Source organism: Cervus elaphus, chromosome X (genome assembly GCF_910594005.1).
Source record: "Cervus elaphus chromosome X, mCerEla1.1, whole genome shotgun sequence".
Lineage (NCBI taxonomy): Eukaryota > Metazoa > Chordata > Mammalia > Artiodactyla > Cervidae > Cervus > Cervus elaphus.
In genome coordinates, this window is record NC_057848.1 from 41,567,622 (window position 1) to 41,591,884 (window position 24,263).

General features: G+C 40.0%; 1 protein-coding gene across 2 annotated transcripts in view; it reads left to right on the plus strand.

Annotated features, from left to right (window-relative positions):
* DOCK11 (dedicator of cytokinesis 11) overlaps nucleotides 1-24,263 on the plus strand; it is a 202,450-nt gene that overhangs the window by 98,791 nt on the left and 79,396 nt on the right. For both annotated transcript variants that reach the window (XM_043895989.1, XM_043895990.1), the window contains exons 20-29: nucleotides 1,784-1,907; nucleotides 6,642-6,763; nucleotides 7,370-7,456; nucleotides 9,548-9,637; nucleotides 15,578-15,696; nucleotides 17,243-17,312; nucleotides 17,393-17,518; nucleotides 18,558-18,629; nucleotides 19,544-19,690; nucleotides 22,727-22,810. In XM_043895989.1, the coding sequence (XP_043751924.1) occupies nucleotides 1,784-1,907; nucleotides 6,642-6,763; nucleotides 7,370-7,456; nucleotides 9,548-9,637; nucleotides 15,578-15,696; nucleotides 17,243-17,312; nucleotides 17,393-17,518; nucleotides 18,558-18,629; nucleotides 19,544-19,690; nucleotides 22,727-22,810 (1,041 nt within the window). The remainder of the gene's footprint in view (nucleotides 1-1,783; nucleotides 1,908-6,641; nucleotides 6,764-7,369; nucleotides 7,457-9,547; nucleotides 9,638-15,577; nucleotides 15,697-17,242; nucleotides 17,313-17,392; nucleotides 17,519-18,557; nucleotides 18,630-19,543; nucleotides 19,691-22,726; nucleotides 22,811-24,263) is intronic.

Consider the following 24,263-nt stretch of genomic DNA (forward strand, 5'->3'; position numbering starts at 1 on the left):
CTCTGATGTGAGATAACGAAGGAAACAGACACCAGACTGGAACGGGACTTCTGGCCCACACTTGGACCTCAGCTGGCTCTGTGACCTTGAGCAAGTCACTTCCCCTCCCTGAATCTCCAATTTCCAGAGTTTAAAATAAGACATTTGGAAGGGGTTTTCTGAAGGCCTTCCTAGCTCTTACCTCCTGTGGTTCTGCATGGGAGGGTGCAGCCTGTCTGTAAGTGAAATGCTCTGAGAGACACAGCGGTGTGGCTGGGTCCCCAGAATCCCATCGGCTGTACCGAATGCCTCAGTGCAGTGTAGACAGAGGCCATCCTCCCCGGCCTCTGAGCGCCTGTCCTCAGTCAGGTTGCCTGATTCTGTCCCTGGCTCTCTTTCTTCCCACTTCTCTGTCTCTGCATGTCTGTGTCCTTCCCAGTGTCTCTCTGAGTGTCTCTGTCAAAACCTGTGCACAGCCAGCTTATCCAAATCTGCAGGCTGCCTTTGATAGCCGCGTGTCTCCATGGAACCTGGGTGTGCATCCCAGGCCAGGAGCTCTGCTGTTTCTGCTTCTCAGGCTCCACGTGTCCATCCCTGGCTTGGTCAGAAACCATCCCCCCACCCTGCTGTCCCCGGTTCCCCAGGCCCAGCTGCTATAGTATGGAGGCCTGAAACCCCAGCCTGGGACTCGCTCATTCCTGCTTAGTCCAGTACCCCAACCTTTGCAGGGAATGTGTTTTTGCCACCCAGGGAGGGAATGTGTCCATATTTATGTGCAGCAGAGCATTAGATACCCAGATGGTCTGGATGCTGTGAATCGGCATATTCTGTGGTGAAATATACCTACAACAGAAATTAGTTATCACACCAAAGCCATGTCTTGTGTGAATGATAATTAGGCCAGATGTCCCATCACCAAGCTGTTTAATATATTCCTCTCTATAACCAGTGCCAGTCACTAGAGAAAGCTTGTTCATGTAGTAAGTAATCCATGTTAGGAAGCCAGAAACGGACTTTTCAAACATTCTTTATGTGTTAACCAGGAAAGTGAGTGTGAGCGTGTATGTTTGCATGGGTTCCTGGGCAGGTCCACGCATGTGTGTTAAATCAATTAAATCTGTGATCTGTCTCCCACATCCTTCCCAGGAGACATTACAAACATTCTCTTGGGTTCTGATTGGCAAATTACTTGAGGTGCTTGTTTTAAAGTATTAATTTTTTGCATGAAATTCATGTGTCATGATGATGCTTTTTATTTATTCAAGAGTAAAGCTATGTTTTTCCTCTAAAGAAATTTATACAACTGTGATTTGTGGATTCCATAATATCTCAGTGACTTTTTGCTCACTTATTCATAAAGGCTTAAATTTTTTTTTTTTCATGCAGAGGAGGGCAATGATTTTGAAAAAAAAAAAAGGCAGGTTTTCAAATTCAGCGCACATTGTAGATGGATTGGATTCACTGACTCAGATTGAATTACATAGTATCTCTGGGCTTTAAGGATGTGGTTTTGATCCAGTGTTTCAGAAAATCCGGCTGCAAAGTTGAATCCAGGAGAATCCACTGGACTCTCCAGGAAGAGTAATAAATCAGCTCTCACAACCCTAGAGAATATTATTGTCAAACTGAAATTGACCAGAAAGGCATTTGGAATGTATTTAAATGATATCTATTATTTGACCCCTTGACCTGTGATTTAGAAAATTATGTCATTGGAAAAGTATGATGAAACAGAGCTAAAGGTCTGACAGTCCCACTTGACGATGAAAACAAAATGCTCTGTATAATTTTGCTTTCATTTCAGATAAAAATTGAGCTTCCCATTCACCTGCATCAAAAACATCATTTACTTTTCACTTTTTATCACGTAAGTTGCGAAATTAACACAAAGGGAACAACCAAAAAGCAGGACACAGTTGAAACTCCAGGTACGTGTGTTCTTTATTGGAAAATAGTTGATTTACAATGTTGTGTTTGAGGTGTACAGCCACTTGATTCACTTGTACATGTATATGCATCTATTCTTTTTTGGATTTTTTTCCCATATGACTTAAGACAGAGTGTTGAATAGAATGGCCTGTGCTGTCCAGAAGTCCTTGTTTATAATCCTTTATATCTATCTACGTATCTATCTATATTCACATCTATGTCTATCTAATCTGTCTATAAGTGTGTATCTTTTAAAATTAAAAAAAATTTTAGAGTATAATTGCTTTACAATGTTGTGTCAATTTCTGCTGTACAACAATGTAAATCAGCTATAGGTATACATATATCCATGCATTCTTTAAATCTCTCTCTCTAGAGCTATTTGAAATGGAGTTGTCTTAGGATATAACCTCTTTCATCGAGCTACAGACCACTTCCCCTTACCAAAAAGTGCATTTCTGAGTTAAAATTTCCTTGCTAAAATATGAATTACATGTTCATTTTATCATCATTTCTACTCAACGTCATGTCCAAATGCTTGCCAGTGTGCTTAGATTACTGTAGGCAACATAAAGTAATATTGCTCTTCTCAGAAAGAAACCCATATTGTGATGCTATATTTTTGTTATTTCTTTTGTGTGGAATGGCCCAGCAAGCAGAATCTTCCAGCTCTACTCATTGAGAAGAGGGAAGTGAGCCCAGAGCCATGGGCATTTTTGAACCCATGGGAGATTGGAATTCTAGTGAGAAGAGGATAGATTTAACAAACTTGAATAAGCATTGATAGTGAAGCCCCAGTTGTGGTCTCATTCCTCAAGGCTTTAGATAGAGCAATGGGAAGCATCCTTGGGAGAATATCACAGGTCCTATGGACATGGCCCATGCCATATCCACTATGTCAGTGTAAGCATGCTTTGGGATTCAAATCCAAGTTAGCCTGTGCCAATCTTTTTCTTTCTTTCTTTTTTAAACATTTTTAGTGGAGTTTAGTTGCTTTACAATGTTACACTAGTTTCTATTGTATAGCAAAGTGAATCAGCTATATGTATACATATATCCCCTCTTTGTCATCACAGAGCATTGAATAGAGATTCCTGTGCTATATAGTCTATTTTCATTAGTTAATCCATTTTATATAAGGTAGTATATATATGTCAATCCCAATCTTCCAATTCTTCCCACCACCCCCTCCCACCCTTGGTGTCCATTTGTTTGTTCTGTACATCTGTGTCTCTATTTCTGCTTTGCAAATAGATTCCTCTATACCATTTTTCTAGATTCCACACGTATGCGTTAATATGTGATATTTGTTTTTCTCTTTTTGACTTAGTTCACTCTAGGTCTGTCCATGTCTCTGCAAATGGCACAACTTCATTCCTTTTGATGGCTGAGTAATATTTCATCGTATATATGTGCTACATCTTCTTTATCCATTCCTCTGTTGACGGGCATTCAGGCTGCTTCCGTGTCATTAGCCTGGACCCATCTTAAATTTGTTCATTCACTTGGCAAATATGTCTGCCTATCTATTATGTACTAGATACTGTAGTAGGTAGTAAGGAGAAGACAGTGGAGCATCGAACATAGATCTCATCTTCAGTGAGCACATGGTCCAGTGGGGGAAACAAGATCTATGTAGACATTTATAACACAAGATAGAAAGTAGTAGTTACCAATAAAATTGGTGCTATGTGATCTCAGAGAAGAGTGAGTTATTCTCTGACATCACATAATATTGTTCAGTTCAACTGGTGGAAGGACAAGTGGCTGGGGAGTCAGGGAAGGCTTCCAGGAGGAGATGGTGTTTGGGTGAGGCCTTGAAGGGTGGGCTAGAGTTTGATAATGCAGTCATGGACATGACAGGACAAGGACATGACAGGAAGGGAGAGGATTCCAGGATGAAGGAATAGCTGGTACAGAGGCAGAGTATTGAGGGGTCTGGACAGTGAACCCCAAATAGTTCCATAGCACTGGAGCACTGGAGCACAGGGAACTGGGGAGGGAAGCATAGGAGGCCAGATTGAAAAGGAAGAGTCAGGTGGTGGAAGGCCCTGAATACCAGGTTGTGGGTTTGATTTTGTTCTGTTACCAATAGGAAATACTGGAGGGTTATAAACACCAGTAGGAGATGTTTTGCAGGAAATCCAATCAGGCAGCAATGTGAGGTGAGGTGGAGCAGGAAGAAGGAAGGAAGGAACAAACACCAGTTAGGGGGCTATTTCAGGAGTTCAGGAGAGGAAGGGGACCACAGTGGGGCTGTAAGTGGCAGGTGGGTGGGGGGCAGGCGGTGAGGGTGGAGGAAAAGACAATTGCAGAGTAATATACTGGGCCTGGCAAGTGAATGGCCTCTAGAGAGATGATTCAAAGTTAGCACTGAAGTTTCAAAACTGGAAAGAAGGTATTGCCGAGTAGCAGAGTTGTGCCTAGGAATGGTGGGTTTTGACTGATGTTGAGTTTGCAGTGTTAGTGACACATCTGAGTGGTGCCCAGCAGGCAGCAGTACTGAATATTAGGAGAGTCCCTTTGTGGATAGTGCGGTCATGTTCTAGATCCCCATAGAAATTGCAGTTCATTTAGGGTAGTGACCTTGCAGGTTGAGCAGAAATCTAGCAGAATAATGAGAACCTATGACAGTGTACCTCCTGAAGAAACAAACAACAGTTGCCTTATCCAGATCGTAGACAGAAGTGGGCAAGATGCTCAGTAGAGCATGAGGTGATTATTCTCTTGCTACTCATCAGTTTTTAAAATATATATATTGAAGTTATTTTTGAAGTATTACTGATTTATAAGGTTTCAGGTGTACAGCAAAGTGACTCAGTTATACATACATATGTATATATACACACATATCCGTTCTTTTTCAGATTCTTTTCCATTATAGGTTATTACAGGGTATTGGACATAGTTCCCTGTGCTGTATACAGCAGGTGCTAGTTTTTAAAATCTATTTTATATAGAGTAGTGTATATCTGTTAATCCCAAACTCCTCCCCAGCACTCATCACTTCCAACTGTCCATCCTTTAAGTGGCTTCACACCTTTGAGGCAGATGGTGTGTGCTTGACATTGTACCTTATATAGCTTCCAAGCATTCTAGATGAGTTTTGACTGAGAGACACACTTGGCCATGCTCTGATTGATTTGCAGTGCAAAAATGTTGCCCAAGCAATTCCATAGAGACAGAAAGTAGATCAGTGGCTGTCCGGGACTTGAAGAAGGGGAAATAGAATGTGACTTCTGAAGGGTATGGAGTTCCTTTTGGGGGTGATGAAAAATTTCTGGAATTAGGTAGTGGCAATAGATATAGAGCTTTGTGAATATACTAAGAACCATTGAATTGTATACTTTAAATAGATTAATTGTAAGGCATCTGAATTATATGTCAATAAAACTTTATGTAAGGAAAAAATATTGCTGAAAAACAAGAAATATCTTTTCCTTTTCCTGATTTCTGGACTGGAAACCTTTTGTCATTTGTCTAATTTTCAGTTTAACTACTTTGACAGAGTCCTTTTGAATGGTTCTTCTGCTCATGTTACTTTCCTCTGCTTTTTCTAAAAGAAAAGCCCTCTGTAAAGCATTTCTGAAGCTGTACTAGTGAAGATGCCCTGCAGGCGTGTTTTGGCGTCTGAGAAAGCCGTTCAGTCAACTTGGAGAATGCAATGTATCAGTCTCTTTAAGAATTAAAGCTTTGCCAAATTAAACACGTGAATGAAAACATTCTAACCAGATTTGTGTTGACTTCTGTGTTCACACTGTAAACACACGCACACGTGTGCGTGCGCACACACACACCCACACACTCACACAAAGAATTTTAAAGTATCAGAAAGCAGTGGCTTTCAAAAGTACTCTCGAGCCAACACCCTCCCTCATGCCAGAACTCAGTTCAGAGCAAGCCTTTTTACAGCTAAGTTATAAACACTTGAAGTCCAGAGTAATCTCTATAATGGAAATACTGACACCGCTTGACTTGAGCAACACAGATGGCTCTGGCTTTTTTAGCTTAGAACATGATGAGTTTTCTAATAAGAAGCCAAGAGGCTCTTTGGGGTAGAACTGTTAAGAAATGTAGAGACTGGAGAGGAAAATCTCTCAATGATTCCAGTTGTAAGTACTGTGCTGTGGCTGTATTCTCTTGCTACCTCTCTTCCTTCTGTAATCAGGAAAACTGCCCAACCAAATACTGCTGTGTATAAATATAGAACATAACCCTGACTTGTGACCTTCATTTTCCATAGTCCTTTACTTACCCTAGGGTTGCTGGAAGAAATTTTGCAGCATGGTGATTGCTGTCTGATTATAGTCTCAGATATGAGACTGTAAGGGTGGACAAGAGACATTTGAATCTTGAAAAAAATAAGTCTACCAAAATGCTCCCCTAGTATGTCAAGATAATGAAATGGATGCACTTTAAAAGCTTTCAAGTGTTTTGGTATATCAGCTCACTTTGGTCTTTAAATCACTCTGTTCTATAGAAGAACTGGGTGTTATTGTTCCCATTGTTATGGTCAAGGAGGTAGCGTGAATAACCTGTTAGTGGCCAGGCTAGGATTAGGAAGCCATCCAAACTCATTTTTTTCCCCAATACTTGGATGCCCAACACCTAGACTCTCACATACAAACCCCTGGCAGCATCACCAGCCCTACCCTGCTCCCCAGTGACCAGACATTTGTGTAGCTAATTGCATCTGCGATTTCATTTCTCATGGTTGATTATTGTCTTGGCAGTTGGCTTTGCCTGGGTACCTTTACTGAAGGATGGTAGAATCATCACTTTGGAGCAGCAGCTGCCAGTTTCTGCCAATCTTCCCCCAGGCTACTTGAATCTGAATGACGCAGAATCCAGAAGGGTAGGAAAATATCTGTATTTGTTGAAGAAATCATGATGAAATGTTATTTTTCCCTTCTTTTAAAAAATGTTATTGAAGTATAGTTGATTTGGTGTCATGTTAATTTCTGCTGTACAGCAAAGTGATTCAGTTTTACGTATATGATGAAATGTTTAAACAATAGAATACTGTTGGCATATTGAATGGTTTGGTGTGGTTGGTGGCTACTCAGAGTGTGGTTTGAGGGCTGATACTGGTCCACAACAAAGATAAGTATGGAAAATGTGTGTTGGGAAGTTTCTATCGTAGTTTGACAAAGTAACCTCATGTCAGTTGATTCCAGTAACTTAAAATGGGACTCTTGGGCACAAAATGATTTTGTGCATGATAAAAAAATTCCTTTATATAGTCATTTTTATTGTCATTAGGAAAAGTATCTGCCTGCAAAGGATGGGAACTTCAAAATGATTTAGGATACATTTATTCTAAAGGCAGGTTATTTTCTCCAATAATACCCTATGTCTGAAGCTAGCACATTTGTTTCTGAGAAAAATGTTGAAATGCCTATATTGCTCATCTGTCCCTTGCTATGGTACAAAAACTCACATGTATGTTTTCTGTTCCCAGCAATCGAATGTGGATATTAAGTGGGTAGATGGTGCAAAGCCTTTGTTGAAGATCAAAAGCCACTTAGAGTCTACCATTTACACTCAAGTAAGTTGCATCCCATGAATTTGTCAAACAAATTTTTTTGCCACACCATGTGGCATGTGGGACCTTAGTTCCCAGGCCAGGGATCAAACCCATGCCTCCTACTTTGGAAGTGAGGAGTCTTAACCACTGGACCATGAGGGAAGTCCCCGAATTTTGTCAATTTTAATACTTAAGTTTTTTCTTGATTAAAATAGATTATATTCATTTCTACAGTCTTAGAGAAGTTGTGGCCTAAAACACTTTCTTATTAGTAATAACACCATTCTTAATAATAGCTCAAATTTTTAAATTCTTCTCAAATGACCAAATCCCTTTATTCCCATTGACTGATTCGAGTCTTCCAAAACTCTGAAAAAAATATGGAGGCTATTATCACCATTTTTAAACCATATATATATATATATTTGAGCTGTTTCAGATTTACAGAAAAATTATGAGGATAGTGCAGCCACCTCCCATATGCCCTATACCAAGTTTCCTCTACTGTTAACATTTAACATGAGTGTGACACCCTTGTTACAACTCTAGAAGCAGTATTGAGGCATAATCATTAGCTGAAGTCTGGCCTTTATTCAGATTTTCTTAGTTTTTACCTATTAGTACCCCTTTTCAGTTTCAGGATTCTATCCAGGATGGCATGTTACTTTTAGTTGTCACATTCCCTTAGGCTCTTGGCTGTGACAAGTTCTGAGTGTTTCGTTGTTTTGGGTGACCTTGTCAGTTTTCAGGACTACTGGTGCTTTGCGGATGCCCCTCTGTTGGAATTAGTCTGATGTTTTTCTTATGGTTAGACTGGAGCTGAACACAGAAGTTGGCAGTCAGTGGATCAGGATTAGCTACTACAGTTTGCTCTTAGACTCAGCATCCTTGAAATTAGAATCAAGTATCTGTGAGACACCTCAAGCACCGTTTGAAAAATCATGGATGGAGAAGGTGAAGTCCACGCTCCTTGGTACAGCCCTCTCAGGTTTCCTTGGACATTCCATCCTTTTATAGGAAAAGAAACAGGGGCTCAGTCAGGTTAAAAGATTTACCGAAGGTCCCACAAATAATAATTAGAGGAAGCAGGTCAAAATCTGACTTCCATTTTTTTCCTCTTTAATCCCTTTTGTTAAAATTGGAGGATAATTTCTTTACATTGTTGTGATAGTTTCTGCTGTACCACAACGTGAATCAGCTCTGCATGCATTCTCAGTTGTTTCAGTTGTGTCCGACTCTTTGCGACTCTTTGGGCTGTAGCCCACCAGGCTCCTCTGTCCATGGGATTCTCCAGGCAAGAATACTGGAATGGGTTACCATCCCCTCCTCCAGGGGATCTTCCCAACCCAGGGATTGAACCCAAGTCTCTCACATCTTCTGCATTGTAGGTGGATTATTTAGCAGTGGCGCCACTTGGGAAGCCTGAATCAGCTATATGTATACACATATCCCCTTCCTCTTGGACCTCCCTCCATGCCTCCCCCCCCCCACCCCAACTCTCATCCCTCTAGGTCATCACAGAGCACAGAGCTGAGCTCCCTGTGCTATGCGGCAGCTTCCCACTAGCTATCTATTTTACACATGATTGTGTATATATGTCAATTCTTCTTTCTCAATTCATCCAGAATTTCTTGATTCTGGTTCCTGAGACAGTCTGTGCTATCCAAAGATTCAGTGTCTATAGATTTCACATAGGACATTGGACGCTGGCCACCACAGGGCCAGGTGACTCCCTTTTCTTCACCTGTCAGTTCAGACCTCTCTTCCTGCTTGTTCCATTAAAATATAGAAGCGACCCAACTTCAGAGATGACACTACTGAAAAAAAGAAACAAATGTTGGACTAGTTGGGCGTAAATGGTGGCCTACCCGCTGCACTGAGATGCATGCTGAATGGGCCTGGTTTGCTGTTTTGTGTGTGGGTTGAGAGGCCTCTGGGACTCAAGGAGGAACATGTGTGTTGGTAGCTGTAGATGCTGAGTCGGGTCATTAGAAGACCCAGGGAAACAGGCTTGCAAGATTCTGGGTGGGAGGACGGGTGGTAGAGGTGGAGAGCCTGTGTTTTGTGGGTAATGAATCAAATTTCATATGGCTGTGTCCATCTGGTTTTCAGGATCTGCATGTGCACAAATTCTTCCAGCATTGCCAGCTGATTCAGTCAGGCTCGAAAGAAGTTCCCGGGGAGCTCATTAAATATTTAAAGGTAAATGAACAGCAGCTTTCTGTGAAAGGGTTGTTTTTCTTGTCTTTTGGTTGCCATATTTTTGATGTGGGAGGGCCAAAAAAAATGAATTCTTGAAAATACTTTTGGCTGCAAATCCTCAAGAGAGCACATTCTACTGTCCTTGTCCATCAAGTGGCTGTTTAGAAGCACACAACAGAAGCACGGCATTAGGAAGAAAATGTTTTAGCCAGAATTCAACAGCATACTTAAAAAAAAAAAAGTCTCATGAATATGTTTGTTTCGGGTCCATAGATTGATTTTTCGAGGTCTTTTCTCATCTTGCTGACAGCCCAGTAAAGGTAGAGAATGCTGTGGAGAAAAAGGAGTCACTTTTACTTGGAATAAAACATGAAATGGTTCCTGGGTCCGTAGGTGAAAGAGTATCAAAAGGGTCAGCTGATAAGAGAGAACCTAGTTGCTCCATGGTGCATAGGAGTCATAAGAAATGCCATATTTTATCAAAAGTATTGAGACTCCAAGACTCCACTGATGTCCTAACATGGTAGGACAAAGCACATGTCATAAGACCCAGCTGACAATAGCTTTTCTCTTGGCTGCTCCTTCAGTAGATCAGCCATGGCCAGTCTGAGGAGTTTTTATTTTAAATGAAGTCCTCTACAGGATTTCCCTTTCGACATATGTTAATAAAGAATGATATGAAATGAACAAAAATACTCATTTCTTTCAGAGAGGCAGTGTGAATGAGGTAACACGTGTATGGGTTCTGGAATCACAAACTGAGCTTGTACCCCAGCTCTGTCACTTGTTAATTCTGTGATTGACCTTGACCAAGTTACTTAACTTCTCCAAGCCTTTGTTTCTTCTTCTGTCTCATAAAGATAACAGTAATACCCACTTGTATGGTGATTGTGAGGCCTCAGTGAGACAGGGCATCTGCTGTGTAGTATTCATTCCACACTTTTTTCTTGAGTACCTCCTGTGGGCCAGGCTTCATTCTAAACATGGGGAGGATAAGTGAAGAAAACAGACAATATCCCTATTTTCAAGGCGCTCACTTTATTGTGGAGACAGATGGACACTAAACAAATAAATGAATAAATATTTACATCTGCAGTCATGGTTCCAGGACCCTCCCTAGATACCAGAGATGCTCAAGTCCCTTGCAGTCAGCTCTCCGTATCTGCAGATGTGAAATATGTGGAGGTGGAGGGTCAACTGTGCATCTTATGTCAGTTGGTAATAAGTACTATAAAGAAAACCAAAATAATAGGGAAGGGGAATAAGAAGTGATAAGGATCTCTTTTTTAGATTGTCAATGAGGAGCTCTCCAGTAAAGAGACCTAAAGGAAAGGAGGGTGCCAGCCATGTGGAATTCTGGGCAAGGGCTGGGAACAGCAAGTGCAGAGGCCCCAAGGAGCTTGCTTGGTGTGTTCCAGAAACAGGAGGAGTTCCAGTGTGGCTGGCACATGCAAGGATAGGCCGCCCCATTGGAAAAGATAGCTGGGTTACTGGTCCGGTAGGGCTTCATAAGCTGAGATGAGATGGGAAGCTGTGAACAAAGGAGTGTGATGTAATGTCACTGTGGCTTTTAAAGAATCATCCTGCTTACCATACAGAAAATAGATTGTTGCAAAGGTAGAATCAGGCAGGTAGCTGATAAATGGTGGCTTTTATTCTTAATTAGCATTAAGAAGTACAGTAAGTCATCTAATTTCAAGTCCTTATCTTGGGTAATGTCTAGAATCCCTCTCTATATGTGAATGCCTTGTCTGCTCAGATCCGTGGCTTTATTCTTCCACTGGGGAAGCTTTGTAAAAGTTTTAACAAAATTAAATTTCCTGTATTGATATTCTTAGACTGGAGGGGGAAGAAAGGTATTCATATTTGTGTTTTTAAGGGTGTGGATTTTGTTATTTCTGTGACCTATGCTCACCCTCTAGTGGTAATGAATGAAATGCCATGTGATTATAGAAAGCGCCAAACTCCTGTATGGAATGTCAGTGCTAAAAGGGATCTTTAGGGATTTTTTTTTTTTTACAGATGAGGACACTGAGGCCTGAGGACAGTGATTTACCAGTGGTTATTCAGCTGGTTAGTAGGAGATCAGAGCCGAGCATGTCTTTTGATGGGTCTTTTGACTCCTAGCCCCGTGTACTTTTTATCAAACCTTGCAATCTCTTGTCCTTGTAAATGACATTGTTTAATCACTTCATCTAACCATCCACATGCTGAGCTTATTAAGTGTTCAGTATTTTCCTAGATGCTGTGTGGCTTGCAAAGAAGAATAACTTAGGCTATTTTCCATAGGGATCTTATGACCAGTTGAGAGGGGCCCATTTAAGTCAGATGACAATATAAGTCAGTAGTACAAATGATCGTCCAAAGCAATATGTAATTAAATGTCAAATGCATGCTACAGGATATAAATGCTCAGAGTTCACAAAACTGTGGAACCACTGAGACTAGAGGGTTCCCATCTTTATCCCTTTGATTCCTTCATTTATTCATTTATTCAGTCATCCCCCAAATAATTATTGAGTACCTACCGTGGGGCCAGATATTGTACTGGATGCTGAGAATATAATTGGGATAATTCAGACAACATACCTACTCCAGTTAGGGTAGAGAGATTATAAAGAAGTCCCATTAGATAGGGATGAGTACTGTGAAGAAAATAGAACAGGTTAAAGCTCAACATTCAGAAAACTAAGATCATGTCATCCAGTCCCATCACTTCATGGCAAATAGACAGGGAAACAGTGGAAACAGTGGCTGACTTTACTTTTTTGGGCTCCAAAATCACTGCAGATGGTGGTTGCAGCCATGAAATTAAAAGACGCTTACTCCTTGGAAGGAAAGTTATGACCAACCTAGACAGCTTATTAAAAAGTAGAGACATTACTTTGTCAACAAAGGTTCGTCTAGTCAAGGCTATGGTTTTTCCAGTGGTCATGTATGGATGTGAGAGTTGGACTATAAAGAAAGCTGAGTGCCAAAGAATTGATGCTTTTGAACTGTGGTGTTGCAGAAGACTCTTGAGAGTCCCTTGGACTGCAAGGAGATCCAACCAGTCCATCCTAAAGGAAATCAGTCCTGAGTGTTCATTGGAAGGACTGATGTTGAAGCTGAAACTCCAGTGTTTTGGCCACCTGATGCGAAGAACTGACTCATTTGAAAAGACCCTGATGTTGGGAAAGATTGAAGGCAGGAGGAGAAGGGGATAACAGAGGATGAGATGGTTAGATGGCATCACCGACTTAATGGACACGAGTACGGGTAAACTCCGGGAGTTGGTGATGGACAGGGAGGCCTGGCATGCTGCGGTTCATGGGGTTGCAAAGAGTCGGACGTGACTGAGTCACTGAAGTGAACTGAATGGGCTCTAATGTGACCAGGAGTGCAGTCAAGATGGAGTTGTCAGGGAAGACCTGTCTGAGGAGTTGAAGACATTTCAAGCTGAAAAGAACTGATTAGGGGAAGACAGCCATAGGTGATAAAACTGTGTAAAAGGATGACAGACTATTGCAGCAGGTGTAAACACCTTGCAATGAGATGTGTGAAAGATAGGAAAAAAAAGCAAAGACAGCATAGCTGGAGCACACTGAGCAGCGAGGAGCAGGCGATGGCCCCAGACGAGTGGAGGATGGGGAACCCTTCATAGCTTTTTGTTCTTGGCAGTTGGCTTTGTTTGTAATAGAGGGAAATGGCATTGTTGAACTTGCCTTTCGAAAAGAGCCCTCTGGCTGCTGGGTAGAGAACAAATTCTGTGTAGAGAAACAGTAGTGGTACAGGGAGACCACTTCTGCAAGGAATGCCCATCTCTCTTTTTTCTACCTGATGTGATCCTACTTAACCTTGAACCTTAGAACCTCTGTCCTCTGAAGTGTGTGACATTCCCTCCTCACTTGCAGACACAGTTGCTTCTTCTTCTGTGCGTTTACTGTGTACTGTTTACTGTTTGTGTCACAGTGATTCGGTTCCATGTGTTTTCCTTCCATCGTCTGTGAACTGCTTGATGATAGGAACCACGTCCATTTGATGTGCTTGGCAATCGGAAGTTCATTCATGTCCAACTCTTTGCAACCCCGTGGACTATATAGTCCATGGAATTCTCCAGGCCAGAATACTGGAGTGGGTAGCAGTTCCCTTCTCCAGTGGAATCTTCCCAACCCAGGTCTCCTGCATTGCAGGCAGATTCTTTACCCGCTGAGCCACAAGGGAAGCCCACTTGGTATACCTTTATTCAGTAATACCTTTATTGAATGAGTGCATGAATGGCTTCACCAAAGTGGGGGGTGAACTTGACTGGGAAGGGTGGTTAGGACTTTGCTAAAAAAATAGGAACAAAGGCACAAAGGTAGGCATGCATTTGACAATTTCAAGGAGCAGAGCAGTCAAGACACCAGTTTGGCCTCATGAAGAATGGTGAATGTTAAGGCTAAAAATGTAAGTTGGGTTTGAAGTAACTTAGACTTAATAGCCTGGGTCAGGTTTCCTCCAACTTGGCACTATTGGCATTTGAGGCAGGATGGGTCTTTGTGGTAAAGGACTGTCCTATGCATTGGAGGTTGCTTAGAAGCACTTCTGGCCTATCCACTAGATGTCGGTAGCACCTCCTCAGTCGTGACAACTGAAAATGTCTCTGGACATTGCTAGATGGCCTGGAGGGGTGGGGTAGTAAAGGGGTCTCTGATTGAGAACCACTGCCCTAGCTAATGGAGAGGCATCAAAAAATTTTTTGATGGTGGCAGAAAGTGGCCTGATGTAACCGCTACTTGAGGAGGATTGAGTTTTGGAAATGAGAGTTAAATATACTGAGGTTGAGGAGAAACTGTACATAGCCCTACTATTAATGGAAAATTACTGGACTATTTTGGTTATAAGTTATAGCCCTGAAAAAAGGGCTATAAGGGTAGAAGAGAGGGCAAAACATTCGGAAAAACCTGAAGGAAAGACTAGAGGTTCCCTAAGCTCAGTTTCTTGCATTAGTCATCTGATTGAAGAGAAGTTGCCTGGAAATCTAAGAGGTCACTGTTGAGATGAGAGAGGCCTGAAAAGGGAGGGTGAGCATAAGGATGGAAACATGGGGCACTCTGAAAGATGAATACTGTGTTCCTTAGGATACAGACTTGTCTGACCATCTCTGTCTTTCCCAGGGCACTAAATATTGAACTGGTGTAGAAGGTGCTCAGTGAGGTGGTTTTTGGTTGGCCAGTTGACTGAGTGAGTGAATGAATGGGTGAATGAAGGAAGGAGGGAAGGAAGAAGAAAGACATTTTACTTATTGGGTTGGCCAAGAGATCGTTCGGGTTTCTCCATAAGCTGTATAGAAAAACCCAAACGAGCTCTTTGGCCGACCCAATATTTTGCTGCTTGTATCATTTCTCTGTATACACGAATATATTTCTTCTTTCTGATGTTAATGTGCCAATCAGTAGAGGTAGAGTGTTAGTTAGCACTTTGAAGAAATGTATTATGAGGATGTTAGAATGCAGAACTGCCTCAGTTTGTGGATGGAACCAGTGTAAAGCCAACCATACGTAGAAATACACTTTATTGAGTCCCGTTCTCACTGCACAGTGATGGCCCACTTCTCCCTGTAAAACATACGAATGCTGGGGCCTGGTAGGCCAGTCTCCACTACCTCCAAACATGCCTGCTCCCCAGCCCAGTTGTTGATTTATCAAGAGTCAGTCACCTTTATTCTAAAACCTGTTGATCCCAGTTATACTTGTTATCTTCAATAGAGTATTTAATATTAAAGGAACTAACAAAATCTGAGTGCCAAAATAGAGATGTGTATAAAGTAATTGACAAAGTCCCCTATCCCTGGAAGCATGTGTTTAAAGTGAGTTTATATTCTAGTGAATGTATTTATCATTACTTAATTTTTGGTTGTTTCACCTTTGCAAGTTTTATCATACTTTGATTTTCATAACTAATAATGACTTATTTTAGTGTTTGCATGCCATGGAGATCCAAGTTATGATACAGTTTCTACCTGTAATTCTTATGCAACTCTTCCAAGTTCTCACAAACATGACCCATGAAGATGACGTTCCTTTCAACTGCACCATGTGAGTTTCGGTGTTACAATGTGAAGAATCAACTTTTGTTTCCTTTTGCATTTCTTCATTTGTCTTCCAAATGAGAACCCCAAAGGCAGAAACCTAATATAACTTACCTCTAGTTTCTTTCTTCTCGGACTGAGGGACTCACATCCCTAGGGATAGACGGTACCAGAAACCACAGGATAAGTTTACTGTGTTTTCCTCAACCAGGGGCTCTAAAACTGCTGCATGTTAGAGCAACCTGGGAAGCTTTTTAAAATATCTGTTCCCAGACCATACATCATACCAGTTAAACCTGAATCTCTGAGGGTGGAACTCAGCATTGGTTTTTTTTTTTTTTTTTTTTTTTAAGTTTCCACAGTGATGCCCTAATGCAATGGAATTTGAGAATCACGCCCTTGACCAGTATTGTCCGATAGAACTTTCTTCAGTCATGGAAATGTTCTGTACCTGTACTGCCCAATATGGTAGCCATTAGTCACATTTAGTTGTTGAACTCTTGAAATGTGTAACTGAGGATCGGAATTTTTCATAGTAGTTAATTTTAATTTGTTTACATCACCACTTGTGACTAGCAGCTCTCACATTGGACAGAGTGGCCCTAGGCCATTAGTTTTTACTCGAAAGAATAAGAGTGTTCTTTTTATAGGAAAACAAACAAGGATATATTGTAGAGTAGGATGCAAAATGCACTTAATTTTTGAAAATAAAACAGGGGTTTTAAAAAAATTATAAGCTCACTGCTGGGTGTTTCTGGCTTTGCTGCTTCTGCTGTTGCCACAGTGTCTCTGGAGCCTCAGGGTTCAGGCTCCACACACCCGCATACTGTTTGCTCTTCTCTGCTACTGGGGATAGTCTGGTTGCTAATTTAAGAAGCATTATTCTAGTCCAGTGGTTTTCAAAAAATGTGATTCCCAGACCAGCAGCATCAATACACTTGGAAGCTTATTAAAAATGCTAATCATGGAACTTCACCCCAGACCTAAAAAGTCAGAAACTCTAGGAGAGGGGTGAGCACTCTGCCCTCCAGGTATTTCTGATGCATGCTAAACTCGCAGAACCCCTGCTGGCTTCATAACTTTAAAACTTTCTATGAATCTTAGATTTGCTTCCCATTTTAGTTCATCTCATTACACCTGCTCTGTCTCTCCCTTCCCTTCCCCCCATCTGTTGACATGCTTAACAATTTTTCCTATTCTTTTCCTTTGATTTTTACTAGAGGGGATCTCAATATTTACCTTACTGAAGGCTTTTTACTATATGGTAGCTATGAACGTACTTCAAATGTGATTTAGAAAGGAGATGAAAAGAAATATCTTGGTTGCCAAAATAAAACATCCTTCTTTGGAACCAAGAAATGTATTTTACAAAGCCCTGAACATGTTACATGCTGAAATCTTTGTTGGATCCAAACTAAGATGCCATTTAACACTTTCATTATTTAGACAGTATTAGGTGTTTTTAAGGGTTAGATATGATGGTTTTATCTAACAATCAAACTATAGTGTTTCATTGTGGTCTGACGTGCTGACTTTTGTGAATGTTGTTTCAGGGTTCTCTTACATATCGTATCAAAGTGCCATGAAGAAGGCTTGGATAATTATTTAAGATCCTTCATTAAGGTATGTGGAGTAAGCTTTCTTTCTGAGCATTTTGTCTTATGAGAGAATTTGGTCTTATGGTTCATTCTCTTTGATTATAGTATAGCTTCCGACCTGAAAAACCCAGTGCTCCTCAGGCCCAGCTGATACATGAAACTCTTGCGACTACAATGATAGCGATATTGAAACAGTCTGCAGACTTTTTAGCAATAAACAAATTGCTAAAGGTAAGGACACAGAGACATGCTTGCTTGATACCCTCCCATTCCAGGTCTAGTCTGTCATCATTTCCTCAAGTGACTCTCCCTCTTTCACCAGCACTTTGCCTATGCATCCTTTTCCCCCAAGTTCTCCACAGAAATCCTTCATTCCCTTCACCTTCCCCACCTACCCCTTGCTCTCAGTCAAATGCATACTAGAATTTTGGAGGGTATAGATCTGGGTGAGAATGCTGTATTCATCAGTTAGCAGTTCTGAGCATCCACTTTCTCATTTCTGAAATACAGGTAAAACATCTCACATGTTGTTTCTGGCACATAGTAGGCACTCACTCAAATGGTGGTGGTTCTTATTGTCATAATTTTTACTATTCCTGTTAGTAATGGTGTTAGTCACTCAGTCGTGTCCAACTCTCTGCAACCCCATGGATTGTAGCCCTCCAGGCTGCTCTGTCCATGGGATTCTCCAGACCAGAATACTGCAGTGGGTTGCGATTTCCTTCCCCAGGGGATCTTCCCAACCCAGGGATCAAACCTGAGTCTCCTGCATTGGAGGCAGATTCTTTACCATTTGAACCACCAGATATCTGCTTGAGACTTCCCTGTACCCTTCAAATTCTCCTTACACAAACACCTCTGCTACTTGGGCTGGCCTCAGTGTCGTACGAAGGGCAGGGTTGGGTCCCTCACTGGGTGCAGGCTCTAATATGATTCATTGTCCATAGAGAATTTAAAAACAGCAATAAAGTAAACTAAAAGTTGGTTTGTTCTTATCACCACATTTAGGCAAATCAAAGCAGTGTCAGTGATAAAATACCCCTCTCCACCAAATATCCTTTGTACATCACCAGCTGGCTCTGAGGCATACTATTACCTTTTTGCCAACACAATTTGAAGATATTCTAGGGACTTGGATAGTCAGTAGCGATCACTTTAAAATGTTATTAAAATTCAGAGACAAAATCCATAGTGATTTGTCAGCCTTTTATAAGCTTCAGGAATTTGGGTAACAATTAAAGATTGATTTGTATTTATTTGTTTATTTTAGTACTCATGGTTTTTCTTTGAAATTATTGCAAAGTCTATGGCCACATACTTGCTGGAAGAGAATAAAATTAAGGTAAGTAGGCTCAAGAATAATATTTAACATAGACAAAGAAGGCTAATCTTATTCATGGGTAGCCATGACGTGCAAATCCTCTTTTATATTTTAAGGACTCTCAGTCTGTAGCTTTTTTCAGTTTTTCTTTAAAAAAAAAAAAAAAACAAAGGTGTTCATATGTTTTCAAAGTCTCAGCTTCAGAGGCTCACCACATAGATTCTTCCCTGTGAGGTATTTGCCATATTAAGTACATTATCTTTGAAGCTTTCCCTTTGTCTTGTGGTTTTAAAATGTCAATGTCAAAAATATTCATTAGGAAGGAGAACACGTACCAAATCAGAAAGAACTATTCTTTTAGAAAGATTGAAGGCATGTACAAAGTTAAAAATATTTTATGTAAAAAAAGACAAAAACCAAAATCTCTTTATGTAATGTGTGTGTTCCTGGAGTATGCTGTATATATACCTTTAGTTGTATTTTCAAACTCCTTCAGAAGTACAAAGAAATTTTAGCTATAGGCATTGAAAGCTAAGACCTTGTGAAGTAAAAAATAATCACTTCATATTTACAGTTTTATCAATATTTCCACAGAACAGATTTACTGAAATTAAAATGCATGGATACATGTTTACTTTGTGTGTCAGGAAAAAGATGGAATGAAAAACGGTGTGTCTGTATCTCAGGAGCACAATTCCAAAGTTGGGTCAGAATGACCGACTCTTGTTCATGATTTCAGTCAGTTATAATATTACAGGTCCAGATAGGTGCTATAATGATCTAAAGTATATATTTAACTAGCCATGTCTTTTTTAATTTGGGAGAAAAAGTATACTCCAGTTAAAAACACATTTACATACAGTATGTGTTTGAAAATAAAACACTGATTTAGACCTTTCACAACTCTTTTTTTTTCTATGCCAATTTAATTGAAGCTTCCAAGAGGCCAGAGGTTTTCTGAGGCATATCATCATGTCTTACATTCACTGCTTCTTGCAATAATTCCCCACGTGACTATTCGCTATGCAGAGATTCCAGATGAGTCCAGAAATGTCAATTATAGTTTGGCTAGCTTCTTGAAGGTGAGTTAAAGGCATCCAGATCATGGTAAGGAATTATTCTTCACCAGTATGGTCTTTAAAGCCAAAGGAAAAAAATTACCCACTTTCTAGAGACTTGGCTGGGCTGCTGGAGGAACTATTGATTGAATTAATCCATCAGTTTAGTTAAATAACCATGTTTGATTCCCCACCTCCAATGGCTAATTAATTAAATCAGAGGTCCCACACAGGAGGCTTAGCCAGAAGGAACATCTTGCTGCTTTTGCATGCTGTTTTTCAAATATATTCATTTGAGTGCCTTTAGGTGGGGCATTTACCTTCTAGGTTGCCATGGTCTGCACCACTCCTTAATAGAACCCCTGACACTCTATACATTTAAAATCATCTCTCTGATCCTGTTGGCCTTTGAGTTTGTAACTCTTGAACTAAAAGCAAATTCTACACGTTGCTAATATAATCACCATCTACTCGTTGCTAATACATGTAAATGAAAATTGTTAATTTAGGCCAGTAAGATTATTTTGAGAAATACCAGAAGCTGTTACACTTATGAACGAGAGTACATTCTCACTGTGCTGTTTTGTCATTCTCAGTATGTAAGGGGCAATGCTGGAATGCGATAGTTCTAGAAAGTGGGTAATAGCGATATTTGATTTATTGCAGAGAAGGGGCCTAGATTTGTAATGCACTTAGTTCTTACTTCTTTCTACTCCCCATCTTCTCAGAGCCCTTCATCTTGTCTCAACCTTATTTTAAGAACCTCGCAGTCAATAATCTAGCCAAGCAATTTTAATATCTAACATACCCTTGTTTTTTATTAAAAATTCACACTAGGTTTCAGATCTCCAGAGTGTGATTTTCTGATGTAATACCTCTCTTTGCCAGAACTAAAATAAAGTTTTAACACTATTACATGAGCCCTTTTGTGTATTAAAAACCAACCACATATCTTTTTAAAATAAAGGTGAGACTATCTGAAATATAAGATCTGTTTCTTTCATGGAGTTAAAACTTGAAATTTGCTATGTTAGGGAGTAGAACATAGTTGATTTAATAGCAGTATTGACTTCATTATAAGTCAACAAACATTTGTCTGTCTTCTATGTGAGGGTCCAGAGATGAGAGAGGCTGTCTCTGTAATTATATTCCAATACATATACATGATAAAGTGTGATGACTATTATACTGAAAATATAAACAACAAAATACAATAGGAAAACAAGAAAGGGGGGGTGGATTATGACCAGGTAGTATGAACAGAGACTAGAAGAACAGTTCCCCGAGACAGGGATGAGAGTGTTGTAGGTAGAGGATTCATGAGCAGAGATGAGGTATGTGTGTTCAAGAATTGTTTTGGGATGAGCAAGAAAGTCGTGCAGAATTTAGGTTGTCTGGAGGCAGAGGTGGAAAGGCCATCTGATGCCAAATGATGAAAGGCCACGAATGTCAGGCTGAGGAATCTAGATTTTGAGCTGAATACCATGGAGCTATCTACCAAAGCCTTTGAAAGAAGTGAGGAAAAAGCCAGAGTTAAGGCAACCAGTTTGAAGACTAGTCCATCCCCCTTGTCTGCCTGGCAGAGTCCATTCATCTTTTAGGCTCAGCTCTTCCCTAACCTTCCCGCATAGGGCTGATCACCTCTGCTGTTGTTTACCCGTCCTGTCCACACTTCTGGAACTTTTTATTGTGCTGTGTTTTCATTATTTATTTGTCTTTACCATTGGACAAGACTAAAGACCATGGGTTATTTATTTGCCTTTGTATTTCTCTAGAATGTAAATATATTGTCTCAAACCCAGTAGATCGTCAAAGTGATCTTGAATGAGTGGTAAATAGAAGCCTATCTCATTAATCCAGGTGAGAGGTGATGAGGCAGGGAAAGTTGAAAGGAGAGGTGACAAGATGCAAACAGCTAGTTAATAAAATATTGAGTTCCTTCTATTTCCCAGGAATGTTCTGGGTACCATGGGGAACGTAAACAACGTGTTATCCTCTTTAGGTGAGAACAGCAAAATAATAAGTAAGATATAAGCTACTATAAAGTGTTTCAAGGGCCCTGTAGATTAATGAAGATGGGCTTCATTGAAGATGGGCTTCATCGAAGATGGGCTTCATCACTGAAGAATGGGCAGGATTCTGTAGAAGTAGTGATAGAATTGCTAGCTAGACCTGGTATGAGCAGTAACTCAGAAATGGGAATGCACAGTGCATCTTGAGGGGATAATAAATAGATAAAATGGGAAAAAGAAGGTTGGGACAAGACTGTGGTTTCCCTGAATGCCAAGCTGAGGAGTTTGAAATTATATTAGAGCCAACAGGGAACTATTGAAAGCTTTTGGGAAGAAAGGTGACATGATTAGGGCTAAGACTTACAGATTAATCTGGAAGCAGTTGGATGGAAAGATTAGTGGCAGGAAGACAGGTTAGGAGGATAACTGCAGTTCTGCAGTTGCAAGGTAATGAAAGCCTTAACTAGGAGAGTGATGGCAGGAAAATATGAATAACTAGTATGGCTATCACACAAGAAGAATGTTTTGTAAGCCAAGACTTCACAGAACCTAAAGAAAAACTTCCCTTTTGGCCTGAAATGTTCACATAGGCAAGCCCCCTTTTCAATAGCTGACTGACCACCCTATAGTTCACTTTGAGCTTTGAGAATGAACCAAAATGAGGCAGTATAGCTAAATAGAGTACATATATATGTATATGTATATATATGCATGTATGTATTTGAATGTGTATATATGTGTATATGTATATATATTTAAAATATTTATCATATATATAAGAAAATATATATCTTATTTTCAAAATAAGATGTTATATATATATATATCTTATTTTCAAAATAACACAGTTGAGTCCCAATTCCAATGATAAGTCATTTTCTCTTTATCTCTTTAAGGTCGTGTAAATCTTTGAAAGTTTTTCTGTTATCTGTAAAAGTGAGAATGTCATCCCCTTAATGTGAAAAAAATTTTAAATGTGTTGAATTTTGAAAACTTGACAGACTTAGAATTAGGTAACTAACTGTTCATTTTGATTTGGTTCCTATAGCGCTGTCTGACCCTAATGGATAGAGGATTTGTTTTCAATTTGATAAATGACTATATATCTGGATTCAGCCCCAAAGATCCTAAGGTAAGTTACAAGGTCATAACTATAGTGGGTGTCAAACATTAGAGTGTGAGACCAAGGGTGACATGTATTCTCCTCTGGAGGATTTGGAGCTGCTGTTTTCTTATAGGTGCTTTGAGTGTAGTTGAACCTCAAAGCAGAGAATAATGGATAGGGTTTTGAGGGTCCCACATAGTCATAGTCATGGCTAAGATTCATTACAGTGACACAGTAAGGATGCTCAGCTGGATCAATAGGGGGAAAGACATTAAGTGGAGTCCTTGGCAATCTCTGTGCAGGCTTCCTGAGCACCCTCCCTCCTGTTAAGGGGCACACAGAGCACATCCTCTCTCCAGCAGTGAAAATTGAGCCACACTGTGTGCAATATTTCTCTTTAGGGAAGCCTGTTTGAGACTCAGAACTTAGGATTTTTGTTGGGGCTAGTTATGTATTGGAGGCTGGTCATAATTCTAGAGTCTTGGAAAGGAAAGACAGGGAAGCAGATGTTCACCATAAATCACATTGTTGGGTGCTGAACAGGCTGGCACAGAAGGTACAACCTTACCTTGTAGGGAATGTTTGTATCAAGATAAAATTTCCCACACCACAAAAAAGAAAATCATATGCCAATATCCTTAATGAATATGGAAAAATCCTCAACAAAATATTAGCAAATTGAATGCAATAATACATTAAAAGTGTGACATAACACGGTCAAGTTGGATTTATTTCAGGGATACAATGATGGTTCATCATCCACAAATCAACCTGATTCATCACATTAATAAAATGAAGGGTGAAAATAATACGATCATCTTAATAGATGTAATGTGTGTGTTCCTGGAATATGCTATATATATACCTTTAGTTGTATTTTCAAACTCCTTCAGAAGTACAAAGAAATTTAGATGCTTAAAACACTTTTGACAAAATTTGACATCCATTTATGATAAGAGACTCTCTCAACAATGGGTCTAGAGGGAACATATATCAACATAATAAAGTCCATATATGATAAACCCACAGCTAGCATCATATTCAACAGTGAAAAACAGCTCTTTTCCTCTAAGATCAGGAGTAAGACAAGCATGCCCACTCTCACCACTTTTATTCAACATAGTATTGGAAGTGCTAGCCACTGAAATTAGTCAAGAAAAAGAATGAGAGGGCATTCAAATTGGAAAGGAGGAAGTAAAACTGTCACTAGTTGCAGATGACGTGATAATATATATTGAAAACCCTAAAGACTACACCAAAACTCTGTTCAAACTAATAAATGATTCAGTAATGTTGTATGATACAAAATCAGCATACAGAAATCTGTGATGTTTCTATATACTAATAACAAACTACCAACAAAATTAAGAAAACAATTCCATTTACAATTGCATCCAAACCAGTAAAATACCTGGGAATAAATTTAACCAAGGAGGTGAAAGACCTGTACACTGAAACTACAAGACATTTATGAAAGAAA